General features: G+C 41.6%; 1 protein-coding gene across 2 annotated transcripts in view; it reads left to right on the top strand.

Annotated features, from left to right (window-relative positions):
- Positions 1-14,185, top strand: part of Fancc (FA complementation group C) — a 153,892-nt gene that overhangs the window by 106,150 nt on the left and 33,557 nt on the right. For both annotated transcript variants that reach the window (XM_048331036.1, XM_048331026.1), the window contains one exon: positions 5,718-5,874. In XM_048331036.1, coding sequence (XP_048186993.1) covers positions 5,718-5,874 — 157 coding nt within the window. The remainder of the gene's footprint in view (positions 1-5,717; positions 5,875-14,185) is intronic.

The following is a 14,185-nucleotide window of genomic DNA, read 5'->3' as shown; positions in this document are numbered from 1 at the left end:
GGAAAACGACCAGAAGGGGCACTCTGGCTCAGGTGGCAGAGTGCTAGCCTTGAGCGGGAAGAAGCCAGGGACGGTGCTCAGGCCCTGAGTCTAAGGCCCAGGACTGGCCAAAAAACAAACAAACAAACAAAAAAACCCAGAAACATTTTAGACATTTAAAGCAAAATTAGACATTTGAAACAAATTTAGACATTTACATTTTAGAAATATAAAACAAAAGCAATATAAATCTTGTGCTATTATTATTATCAAGATTTATGGTGCTTTTGTTTATATTTTTTGGTTAATATTCATAGGTCTTCTCTATCTTCTAATGGAGGGTGTGTGTGTGCCTAGGGCTTGAACTCAGGGACTAGATGCTATCTCTGAATTTTTTTGCTCAAGGCTAGCATTCTTGGGCCCTAGCTCCACTTCTGGGTTTTTGTTGTTGTTTTGTTTTGTTTTGTTTTTGGTGATTAATGAGTCACATAAACTTTCCTGCCTGGTCTGGCTTTGAACCATGATCCTCAGATCTCAGCCTCCTGAGTAGCTAGTACGTCAAGGCATGAACCGCTGGTGCCTGGCTCTGATGGAGTTTTATTCTATCATTGTGTGTAGGAAATGAATCTTGAAGTAGTGACAGTTCAGAGGAGGCAGCTCCTAGTAGAGTGTTTCCACATCTTATACTTAACTCTTTGAATTAGAATACATAGTTTAATTTCCTTGTATATGAAAACTTGTAACCCAGACTTTATTAAAATAAGATTTAGAAAGGAAAGAGATGGCTAAATCATTTGATATTAAAAAAGATTAAGGCATAATTAATCATAGTTGATGGCAAAACACTTTACCTTCACTAAACCCTTTGTCAAAATTTACCCAGCAAGTCAAGATTGCCTGAGAAATCTACCAGGTATCTTTGTTATCCCTGAGGTACTAATAATTAATTTAAGAGCTTATACAGTGTGCTGAGTGTTAGTTAGCCTTTGCGTCACTTGACTGAATATATGCTTGAGGTTCTAATGGTATTCTCTACCAGCTTTCACTTTTCACACTCCACAGCATCTTTGCAAAAGATTTACTTTGGGGCTGGGGATATAGCCTAGTGGCAAGAGTGCCTGCCTCGGATACATGAGGCCCTAGGTTCGATTCCCCAGCACCACATATACAGAAAACGGCCAGAAGCGGCGCTGTGGCTCAAGTGGCAGAGTGCTAGCCTTGAGCGGGAAGAAGCCAGGGACAGTGCTCAGGCCCTGAGTCCAAGGCCCAGGACTGGCCAAAAAAAAAAAAAAAAAAGATTTACTTTGAAGTAAAATGTTCTTTGCCTTTCACCATGGCAGCTCCACCCATGGCTGATGCGTCTCTGATACATCTCACAGAAGAATATGATCTAAGCAGTCTCTATGTCCTGTCTTTCCTTTCCAATCAGGGCAGATGCCTTTTGGCTTTCTCCATGAGGCCCCAACACCCGGTCAGAAATTACTGGCAAGAAGGCAATGTGCTTAACTGCTCTTGCACCCCACCCATGGGGCTCTGAGGAAGCCCAAGCCACAGGTCTGTCAGCCAGCCCTCCTGCCTTGCTTTCATTTTCCATGTGACAGCATGTTCTCCCTCAACAACTAATAAAATGTATTTGGTTTGGAAAATTATATCTGCTAATCCATAGGGGACAGACTGTCCAGAGTGTTGGGTGGTCCTCAACATGTCCAGTCCCTTCAACTTCAGCTAGGCAGGTTTGTCCAGCAGTGGCGTAAGAGCTGGAGCCTTTCCATGGACGTGTTCCCATGGCCGGAGCATCCCTGCCGCATGTTGACACAGGGAGGCTGATTCCGTCAATCAGTGTGGATTGCTACCGCAGGCCCCCACCACTCCCAACCCTTACACAGTTCCCCATACAGGCTTCGTGTTCATTTGGAAACCACACGCTTGCTTTGACTAGTGTGCCCTGCCCTGTGTTTAGCCTTCCAACTGTTTGCTTATCACAGTATGCCGGTGGAATTTCATCTGTTTTATTATTAGTTGAATGTCTTCAGTCTTGGCTTCCAGAGACAGTCATGTATTTCAGAAATGAGCTGCCTATCTTCCTTTGAACAGCACATGCTTTCTCCTATGTGTGATTGAGATAACCAAAAGGAATTATTTAAGTTTTTGGCCTAAAAGTCAAGCCTAGCTGTTCACATCTGTCCCTGAGGGGTGCCGTCACAGCCACCTGCAAACTGCAGATTGCATCAAACCTTTCTGGGAGGGCTTCTGGGGTTCCTTCATAAGTCTGTGAACTACAAGTAATTCAGTGTGGCATGTCCTCTGAGGTTAATCCAGATCCACTGGCTCAAAAATACTGAGAAGTCTTAATGACCTAACAGATGTGACATTGTGATATAATAAGAAATATGTGGTCTTTGTCCAAGTTTCTAAAACTCTTAGAATTTTCTTAATGGCAGAAGTAAGAGGAGCATCTTTTGTTATGATAGGTTCCTCTTAGCCATACCTCAGTTTAGACACGTAGGGTGAGTTCTGGTCTATCCTGAAAGTTTCAGGATGATGAGGAAAGGATGATTCAGGATGGGGGCTCGTAATGGGAGGAAGCCACCATGTGAATGAAGTCCTACTCCTGATTTTTGGAATTGGATTTAATCAATAGTATCAATCATGCCTTTGTAGTAAGGCCTCCCTGAAAACCCCTATACTCCAGGATTTGAGTAGCTTTTGGGCTGATGAACCATCAAGCCGGTGGGATAGTGGCCCTTAGAAGGGGCAGGGAAACTGAAACCTCTTGCTACTGTCCTGTGCATCTCTTCCATTTGGCCATTCCTTAGTTGTGCCCTTTATAATAAACAGGTCACAATAACAAATAGTCTTTCCTGAGTTCTGTGAGCTATTCTAACAAATAATCAAACTTGGAGAGGGGATTATGGGAACCTCCTATTTACAGTAGAAGGCTCAGAGGCCCAGACTGAGCTTTTAACATGTAGGTTCTGCACTAACACTGGGTTGTTAGTGTCAGAATCAAATAGAATCATTCGGTACCCAGTTAGCTATCTTGAAGGATGGAAAATTGGTTTTGTGTTGTTTTTTTTTTAACTTGAAGAAAAATGTCTGTTTTTCATCAAATATTGTACATGAATGTTCAAATAAATGAAGATTAGTGTGATACGAAGGACAGAAAGGGAGTGAAACAATAATAAAACTCCCATTTCTATTCTCTCACTGATTGAGACTTCCTGACAAACATTTGCTTATTTTTTCTTTCTTTTCCTCTTCTCCCCCATCCTTAACAAAATATAATAAACTCATTGAAAAAAGGTTTTCACATAAAAATCTGCTAATATTAATTGCTGAGGAGAAATTCCAATATGTTTTGTTTTGGACATGTTTTCACCTTGGCAGTTGCTGCACTCTGCTTAGTGCTTTATATATGCAAATGATAACTATAGCACACATTTCTCAATTTTGATATGGTACATATATCAGGTTATCAGGTCAGTACAAATTTACAAAATAATAGAGAGGTTTAGGTTTTGTTTTGGGCTTGAATAACAGAAGTTTATTTTGTCAGAGTTCTGGAGCCTGGAACTCTGAGATCAAGTGTGAGTAACATTGATTTTTTTTTTCCCCTAAAACCTTTTCCAGCTGGGTACTGGTGGCTCATGCCTGTAATCCTAGCTACTCGGGAGGTTGAGATCTAAGCATCGAGGTTCAAAGACAGCCTAGAGGGGCTGGGAATATGGCCTAGTGGCAAGAGTGCTTGCCTCGTATACATGAGGCCCTGGGTTCGATTCCTCAGCACCACATATACAGAAAATGGCCAGAAGTGGCGCTGTGACTCAAGTGGCAGAGTGCTAGCGTTGAGCAAAAAAGAAGCCAGGGACAGTGCTGAGGCCCTGAGTTCATGGCCTAGGACTGGCCAAAAAAAAAAAAAAAAACACCAAAAAATAAAAACAAAGACAGCCTAGACAGAAAAGTTAACCACTCAAAAACCAGAGGTGGCGCTGTGGCTCAAGTCTAGCCTTGAGCACAGTCTCAGGGACAGTGCTCAGGCCCTAATAAAAGCCCCACAACTGACAAAATGAAAACCAAAAAGATAAATAAAAAAAGAATAAAAACCTTTTCCTTGGCTTGTTCCCACAGCCTTCCCATATATGCACATATCTACGTCTAAACTTCTTTTTAGCATTTTTATGAGCTTACATTAGTTACAAGGAGGATTTCATTGCTATATTTTCACACATTTACAATATATAACAATCTGATTTCACCACTTCTCTCATTCTCCCTTTCCCCTTCAAAAATTAATAGAGTATTTTTCTCTTTCTTTGAATTATCCAGAAAAAATTGATTTCAATCTTTTTCTGTTTCTTATGTAGTATAAACAGCTTGACTTCTTTATGTCTATATTCAGCACTCAGGATGCTGAAGCAGTAGGATTGTTGAATTCAAGGCCAGCCTAGACTATTTATAGTAAAACCCTGTCTCAAAAACCCAAACCAATAAGAACAAAAAGTAAACTATCCTGCCTGTGCATTTATATTAGCTGAGGAAGCTCCAGCCTTTCTTGATCCTTAGATATCTTTAAAACATAGAATGTGTCCCTCAAAAGTCACCTCCAACAAGAACCTTTCTTGTGGAGAATTCAACATTCTGTTTTTCTATTATAGCTATTTTTGTATAAAAAGCATTTTGAGGCAAAAATATTTAATAAGCAGATGGACCAATTGCTTTATCCACTCCCTGTTTTTTATGGAGAGGATGGGGAAACAGTAAGTTTTCTAAATGTTGAGGAGGTTTCTGTCTGGAAGAGTCTACTAGTAGGTATTGGACAGGAAACGTCCTCTTGTCCAGGCTTCTGCTTTATTGCAGAAAATATCACTAACAAACAAATGTTCCACGTGAACGCACCACCTGGGAGCTCATTCTTCATTATTTAATGGGGAGAACCATACCTTGCACATGTAAACCCAAAATGACTGACTAGCTACCTAAAAACATCTACAATAAAGAAGACTCCCTTGATTATCAGCTGGGAATTTGGGGGAGTCAAGTTTTTGTTTTTTGTTTATTCGTGTTTGTTGAATTTACCACCTTGAAAATACCACCTTCCAGGAGCGTCCAAGGCCTTCCCTCAGGGTAACCCTCCACCCCCACAGCAGCATCCATCCCTCTTGTCACCACCATCCCGCTGGAGACCTGTCCTGGCTCCGTTTCTAACCTGCTCTTGCATTTTGCCTCTTCATTCCCTTTCCTTCCAGCGCATCCATTGACACAGGGTTCCTGATTTGTTCTCTTCTCAGACTAGGCAGCACTGAGCACAGCTAGGCCTTTCCTCTCAAGTCTTAACTCTGGGGACACTGCTCAAGTGTTGGTGTCCCTGGGCTGGGCCTTCTTCATGAAGCTACCTATTGACCTCTCCCCACTCCACCCAGGTCTGGTTCCACTTTAAACTATTTCTTAATTTAGGGATTGTATTCACTAGGACATCATGGGGCATTTTTCCAAGTTAAAAAAAAATCAGTTGTTTTGTCTTTCTGAGCATTTCTCTAATTAATGAATGGAAGCATAGTTACATTACTTTGTAAATGGATACATAATAAATAGTTGTGGATACTATAAATATTAACTGTTGTCAACACCAAGATGAGAAGCTTCACAAATTGGATTGGTAATTGCATTTGAACATTGCAGATCTGCCCTTTTCCAGGAATCTATTTCTGTTTAACATGTTGTTTGTTTCTTGCTGGAAGGAGGAAGATTTCACTCCCCGTGTCAGCTGTAATCACTCTCTGGCTTCGGCACCTTCCCAGCCTTGAAAAAGCAATGCTGCATCTTATTGAAAAGCTAATCTCCAGTGAGAGAAATTGTCTGAGAAAGATGGAATGCTGTATAAAAGACTCATGGCTGGTACGTACTGGGCTTTGGTGACAGGAAAAAATCTGTAAATGAATTGCTAAGAACCTCTTTATTTTAAAGAAGAAAAAGGGTGCAGGTGGAGTAAGAGGAAAAAGGATGTTGGCGCTTTAAAGATAATCATAAGTTTAGACTTTTTAATGGGGCTTTTTGACATGGAGAGTTTGAGGAAAGGGCTGAGATTTATTTGTTTCATTATTACAGATGCATAAGAACGCGTGTCTGGGCAAAAAACTTTTGGGGGTGAGGTAAAGGGGTTCTGCTCTGTTGACTTATCATTCATTATTTAAGAAGACAGGTAGGTTGTATTCCTGCCACCTGCCCTCTCACCATCTCATTGACAGACATTAGCCTACAGACCCACCATGGTGAGGTGCTTGCTACACACCTGTGGTACATCTAAAGAGGCCAAGGACGGAACAGACTTCATTAAAATTATACTAATTTCAACACAAAGATTATATTTTTAAAAATAAAGATCTGTGGACAAAGGAGAAAAGGAACAAGTAAACAACAGCATTCAGAAAATAATCTTTTTAATTCTTCATTAGAGAAGATTCAAGAAAAACAAGGAAGCCTGAGGAAAATAGTTAAGTAACAAAAAGAGCTAAGGGTTCTGTATATTTTTCCAGTCTTGAAACCTCCAATATGCAGTGACTTCCAGTTGTATAACAACAAAAAAGATCATCAATGTACCCCAGTTTTTTGAAACATTTCACAGTGAACCAACCAGGATGGCACTATTTCCCAATACCTGGTGGCAATTTCACCTGAAGGTGAAATTATGTTTTCTCAAAAGGTCCTTTTATCAAATAGCAATCCAAGTGAGTCAAAGATAGTCTGCCAAATGAATTAATTTATTGAAAGACACACAAAAACAGAGTATGTGAAAGGAAGCATAGGCCAAGGAAGCTGAGTATGATGGTACACACCTGTAGTCACAGATACTCATGATGATGAGACAGGAGGAATTAAATGTTGTACGTCCAGAGAAGAAATTTTCCAAATGCCATGAGACCAGTCCCTTCAAGGAAACATTCATGGGTCTGGATTGCCAGCAGGTTGTCGTCAGTGAGGTGAAGGCCTTGTTCACTCGGGCAGGGCCTCCAGCTGCCTTTCTTCACAGGGCATACTCGCAGGTCAGAACCACAGATGAAGAGTGTCTGCAATCGCAGTCTGAGAGCACCAATCATTTATGCTCATAGCGGGCGTTCTGTCGTAGCTTCTAGATGTCCAGCTTTGAAGGGAGAGGATCAGACATCAGCTATGGATTTGCATAGTGCACACTTGTTAATTTGTCTCCAAGCTACTGGCTTATGAAGGTGACTGTCAGCTCTTGACTTGGTTCAGTTACATGTGTTACAGGAGAAAACCCCAAGTGGAGTGCGTACTGTCAGCTATCGATGCTAACTAACTGCTATGATTTTCAGTGCATAATCATACTAATCATAATTAAAATACCAATTTTTTTAGAAATGTACAAGAATTGCAGCAAGCCAGATAGATATTATGACCATACAGATGTCATGACATCTGCCATCTGGGAACTATCTTGAACCCCCCCCCCCCTCTTTTTTTTTTTGCTAGTCCTGGGGCTTGAACTCAGTACCTAAGCACTGTCCCTGGCTTCTTTTTGCTCAAGGCTAGCACTGTGATTTTTCTGTTTATGTGGTGCTGAGGAATCGAACCCAGGGCTTCATGCATGCTAGGCCTCTACCCCTAAGCCACATTCCCAGCCCCTCCCCTATGTTTTGTTTCCAATTTCCCTCTATCACCTAAGGGATGGAGCATGGAATTGTCTTTCATTGAGTTCAAGAGCACAGCCTAACAGCCTGATCCTAAGTTGGTAGCCAGGAAACTGAGACGGGATGTCTACTCTGGCTGTGGCTGAGACTCGAAGGCACTGAGGCTGGTGGGCCATTCTGTTTATCCAATTCACCTCCTGGATACCTTAAACTATTTAATTCTAGTGAAACTTCATGTTTGCTTTTTTTTCTTTCAAGTTGTATAAGGGAATCCTAATGGCTCCAAGTGTCTCTTTGTGTGTCTCTCCTGGCCCATGCCCTGCTGTTCTTTGGTTCCTTGGCCTCTCTTTGCCTTCCCAGGGTATGTGGGTGGGTGGTCCTCAGGGAAGCTTGAGTTAGCCATATTGCTTTCATCTGCAAGCCAGCTGCTTCAGACTGACATCACCTAACTTGAAAGGTTGCTATGTCTGACAAAAAAGAAAGATGATATATATTAAAATTGAGAGAGCCCACGAGAGTATTTTTTTTCTGGATAATTACAACTTGGCCTCACCATTTTCAAAAGAATTAAGCAAGAAATAAGAATGCACCTTACTTAAAAATAATTACAGCACAATTAAAAATGAAAAAATTCCAGCCAGGTTCCAGTGGCTCATACCTGTAATTCTAGCTGCTCAGGAGTCTGAGATTGGATTGTGACTCTAAGCCAGCCTGAGCCGAAAAGTCTGTGAGACTTTTATCGCTAATCAACTAGCAAAAAGCCAGAAATGGAGGTGTAGCTCAAGTAGTAGAAAACCAGCTGTGAACAAAAGGACTAAGGGACAGCTTCCAGGTCCTGAGTTCAAGCCCCAGAAAAAAACAAAATCTTTGGGAAGCCCTTACAGCTCATTCCAGGTGATTTACGGTAGTAAATTACCTTAACTGCCTGCTAAAGTTTTTATTTCTAACTTAACTGTGCTTGATATAATGCTGTTGCTGTTTTCATTGAGAAAATACAGAAACCAAGCAATTTGCTTCTGGGTGCATAATAAATTTTCCTTAAATCTTCTCCGTCGAAAATCCATGTCTCATTGATGGTGCTGTGAATCTTCATTCATCCTTGTGGCTCTTCTTTGAAGAAGAACCTTGGCTTTTTACCTAGGGTCCTGAGGCTGGAGTAGCTTTCAGGAAGCATAGTGGGGTGGGGGGGGGGGGGAGAGAGAGAGAGAGAGAGAGAGAGAGAGAGAGAGAGAGAGCTCTCCTTGCACATCACTTTGTATAATCTTCAGTGTCAGTTGATAGTTGGCTATAACCTCCCCCTTCAAACAACCCCAAAGTCAGTTAATTTCCCACAGCATGTATCAGATCATGTGTGCAGTGATTCAGAGCTTTTGTTATGGCTAAGAGGGGATCCTAGAGGGTGTTATTTGGTTTAATTTATTGTGGCATTGGCAGGATGTGACCTCTCTGTGCCTCATGGTTCAAGGAAGTAATTACAATACAAACGATGAGCTGGAAGCCCCTGATTGGTGTGGGCTGCTCTCCTATGGCATCCTGGGCCTGTAGTGCTAGAAAGCCAAAGAGTCTGGAATAAGCCTGTGACTTAGCTGAGTGATTACAGGGGTAACCTGAAGAACTTGCTTCCTAATTGCATCATCTGATTCATTTATCGCAACACAGTATCTCGGTGCAATGACAGGACTATGCACAAGTATCAGATCTGTATGACCCAGTGCAAGACTGCTGCATTTTGCTCCAAAGGAAACCTGATGCCTATTACATTAGAGCTGGATTCTGAGAGTAATTAAAGTGTGATGGTCTACATAACTTGTGTTTTATATGGAACACTGTTAATTATATTTCCATCTCTTGGGACTGTTTAGAATGAGTCCGAGAAATTCTGTAGTTACCAAAATATGGCAAAAACAGATAGAAGTATTGGAAAAAATGTAATGACCTTCTCAAATGCTCTTTGGCCTTTCAAGGACTTCAGAGGCCTGGTATTTTCCCATTAAGACTCTGAATATTAAGAGATTAGTCTAATGTCACCTGAATTCCAATGAAATACATACACACCTATGTGCATACATACATGCATATGAAATGTTAATTCATATAAATGTATATACATGTTAGACTTTTAAAAAATCAAAATGCATTTTCAAACCTGTTTACTTTTAAGGCTCACCTTTTGGCAGCTGCTAGTACATGGTTGCCTACCACAGTTGGTGGCCCCCAAATAAATCGAGATATTAGCCCCAGTTTGTCACCTACTGTGCAGACTGAAACTTTCAAAAGCAGATGGTCTTGTGTTTTCCTTGACAGCACAGACACCGGGAGACCATAATCCGTAGCCTCAGATCTGACCTTAGAAGCTGATGTCACAAAAAACAGTGAAAGCCATTTGCTAATTATGCAGCTTTCTTGGCACTGTTTAGTTTCCCAAGGCTGGCCTTGAATCAAGGATGTTATGTTTTCCCATTACAGTTCTGTTTATGGAGTCCAAAAAGCTATTGTTTGGATTCCACATTTGAATGAGAAGGCTGGCTGGGTGGCAAGATGGCCTTGTGCTTGGCTGCTGAGCTGTGCTGCATGCCAGGGCCTGGGGCACCCTGGTTCCCATGCCCTTGGTGCACTTGGTGGTGGGCTCACCCGCCTGCTGCAGCCACCCCAGTGGATCTAGAGGATCTGCTCGCCCCTCCCTCCCCCATAAACCTGCCCCAAAGAGGAGCTGTACTAGGGCAGGGCCAGGAGGCAAAGTGAGTTTTGTTTTTGCTTTTTTCAGATCTTAAATCAGAATATTCCTAATTAGCTCTTCTTCCTAGAAGTCTTCATGGCTTGTGTCTAGTCAGGACTTAAGAATAAAAAGCCCCCAGGCCTTCAGTGTCCTCTATATGAACAGGATTGCTTTTTCTTTATTTTGCTCATAGCAGTCACACCCTTGTCAAAGGAAAAACAAACTTTTCTTCCAAAAAGTCCAAATGCACAATTTGTTGCTAGTCAGATATTGCATCAAAGACTTAGCTTGCATCAAAGACTTAGCTTGCTTGTCCTGGATAAAGCCCTCATTTTTCTGAACATGAAACTTTTTACTAGTGTTTTAGGGCTTTCTTTTTCTGTATTTTCATTAGAAGACTTTGGAGCATTTCTTGTGAGATCTGTAGTGAGAAGTTTGTAATTTAACAGTAGTTGAAGAGCATGATTTAACAGTGCTACAGTAGGAAAGTACTGCGGGGGTGGGGGGAGCTCTGGGGGTGGGGGCTCCTGTCTCCAGTCAGTGCTTCCACTGACTGAAGATCCGCCCCTGAGACAGCAGCTGCACTTTCCACTATCAGCCTCAAGGGGGCACCAGGTGTCCCAGCATTGTCTAAAGAAAGCCCAGATTGCAAGTTACCATTACACTATTGGGGATGCAGGACTTTGAAACCAACCAGAGCTGAAGGGAAAAAAGGGAAAAAGGAAAACAAAACAGGAGTGAATAGAACGGTAGTGGATCTGGAGGCCCCTGCCATGCCCAGCCTGTGCTCAGCAGCTGTGAGGGCTGAGGAATTTCCTCCCTACTCAGGTTCCACAGTGCATTGGGTGAGGACAGGGACCAGAGTTGGGGGCCTTTTGTGCAGCGCCAGAGATGGCTATGCCCTATGGGCACCTCCCACTTCTGTGTCCCAATACTGAGAGAGCACGTGTAAATCTAAAAGATTGAAGTACATTTGGTACTTGTTAAGTTTTTAAGTTCAGGAATGGCCGATTTATCACTAATTAAACAATAATTGCATTATAGAGTACTGAAAAAAATGCTTATAATATAAACAACATATGGTAAAGATTAAAGAGAAAAGGATAATTCTCCCATGCTCAGATTTGTTGCAAGAGACTTGAATGTTTAGAACAAAATAGAAGCTGAAATGTAAACGAGATACTTAGTTTTATGCTTAGCAGTTTGAAACTAGAATAGATTAATATGGCATAAAGGAAAGCATGTATTTATAAAGGTGCCTTATTTTACATGATAGATGTGGAAGTTCTTACATAGGTGTTTTTTGCCTCAGAGGCAATTTACTGTTGAATCCTATTTACATAAATATATTGTATTATAAAATAATGCATGTATAAAATACGTATCAATGACTATTAGCTAAGTAAAATTTAAAGTATATTAAAATTGGGCATGAAAAGAGAATCTATTCCAAGCTTACTGAACTTCAACTTCTTTCTTTTTTTTCTTTTTTTTTTTTTTTTTTTTTGCCAATCCTGGGGCTTGGACTCAGGGCCTGAGCACTGTCCCTGGCTTCTTTTTGCTCAAGGCTAGCACTCTGCCACTTGAGCCACAGCGCCACTTCTGGCCATTTTCTGTATATGTGGTGCTGGGGAATCGAACCCAGGGCCTCATGTATATGAGGCAGGCACTCTTGCCACTAGGCCATATCCCCAGCCCTGAACTTCAACTTCTTATCTTCAACTATCTTCTTGATTCTGAAGGGGAAATATATGTGTGCATATATATATATGTACATTTATGAAAGGTTACCATTGAAAAGGACGAGAGATTTTTTTCCCTGTTCTTCAATACTTTTTTTGTAAGAGGCATTCACTTTCATCTGTGAATTACCTCAAATAATACTATGATTTCCCTTTCTGCTATCTCTGTCTGTCTGTCTGCCTCCCCCCTTTCATGTCCTCAGGCCTCTTTCAAGTGGCAAGTGGTTTGTAATCATTGATGAGTGCAACTGAAAATAGCAAAATAACTAAACATGTAGCAACACTAGCGAATCCATGCTGTGTGTGTAGTTCATGGTAGAGTGACAGGCTGCCTGCTTGTCCCTCACCTTTCCTCCCATTGTTACCAGAACTTCCCCTGAATAGATGCCATTTTACCCAGCTTCCTTGAAGATGGGAATGAAATGCCCTCGGTTGGGTGGATGTAAACAGTAGAGGTGTGGCTAACTGAGGCTGAGGGGTAAATTAAAGAGGAAGTTATTTGTAGAGGAAGCATGCTTGACAGAACAATCTGGTCCACAGGAAAGGAAGGCAAAGGGGAGGTGGGTTTCCATCATTATCATCTGTTTCTCTAACATGTTGTGGAAGGATTGGGAGAGGAAAGGATAGAAGTCAAGTTATTGATGGCCTCCTGGTGACGTGGTTTCCCCAGAGTTGAAAATATCTAAGTGAAAATCGTTAGGCCAGATGGAGAAGAGAGTTTAAGAAAGAGCAGATTTTGGTGGGATGGAGAAAAACAGATGAGCAGATGGAATCCAAGAAAGCATTTCTTTTTATCTCCTTATGTTTATAGAAAAGATAGTCACACAGATCCTGGGTTTCAGAGCTGGCTCTAGAGTCCTGGGATGCATTGTGTTGCTAGAATGTCCCATATTTGCCTTGCCATTTACGGGATGCTGTAAAAAAGTAGCCGGAGATGTAGCTTCCAACAATCATTTTATTAAGACCTTAATCTATTTGGGAGACTCTTGGTAAGAGCAGCTTAAATATGCTTTTATAATATGATGTCCTAAGAACATATGTCTGACATGGGAGTACTTTGGTCCTTAGGAAGAGACTCACTGACCCTGAAATTATGTGCTCAGGAAGTATAAAACTTCTCACTTAAAAAATTGCCAGTAAAGGGTGTGCATGAGAAAGTACTGTTCACACAGAAAGACTCCTGCCATGGCCATGGCTGTTTCAGCAGGATTCCTTTGCATTCTGGCCTCCTACCTCTTAAACAATCTAAACCAGAATATGGACACAAGCTGGTAGTAAGCAAGGGTCTGAAGGGGGAAGGGATGAAAATATATGTAGAGAGCCCAGTCTATTTACATGGGGGAGTACAGGAAGATTCCACCCAGCCCTAAGGCATTTGAAACATTTGATTGAGCTATTTTGCTGGAAAACACTGCAGCATAGCTAAGTCTATCTAAGTTCTTGTTCTCTTTCTTTTTTGTATTTTTATTGTTATTATAAAAGTGATATACAGAGCGGTTACAGTTACATAAGTCAGGCAGTGAGTCCATCTCTTTAGATAATGTGACTCTCCCTCACAGTCTCCCAGCTTTTTCCTCCTGTCACCACCCACAAGTTGTATAGTTCATTTTCTACATAGTGTCTAGTGAGTACCAGTGTTCATTGTCCCTTCATTTCTGTGCCCCCTGCTACCCTCCTAACTTGTTCTCTTTTGACAGGTTGTGTTAGAATATTGTTACTTGCTTCTCATCCTTTGGATCATTTGCCTTTGGCATTTAGGAATACATGTAATCAGGGTCCTCAAGCTAGTATCTGATCTGTTTTTTTTGTGTGTGTTTTTTTTTGCCAGTCCTGGGCCTTGGACTCAGGGCCTGAGCACTGTCCCTGGCTTCTTTTTGCTCAAGGCTAGCACTCTGCCACTTGAGCCGCAGCGCCACTTCTGGCCATTTTCTGTATATGTGGTGCTGGGGAATCGAACCGAGGGCTTCATGTATACGAGGCAAGCGCTCTTGCCACTAGGCCACATCCCCAGCCCCTAGTATCTGATCTGTAGTGGCCCTGGGTAAACAATTTAGAAGAAGAGGAAATGATTCTGTTTTACTACTTTCAATTCTATTCTTACT

Source organism: Perognathus longimembris, chromosome 1 (assembly GCF_023159225.1).
Source record: "Perognathus longimembris pacificus isolate PPM17 chromosome 1, ASM2315922v1, whole genome shotgun sequence".
In the NCBI taxonomy this organism is placed as follows: Eukaryota; Metazoa; Chordata; class Mammalia; order Rodentia; family Heteromyidae; genus Perognathus; species Perognathus longimembris.
The sequence above is the reverse complement of the archived record's forward strand: the minus strand, read 5'-3'. Positions and strand labels throughout refer to the sequence as shown.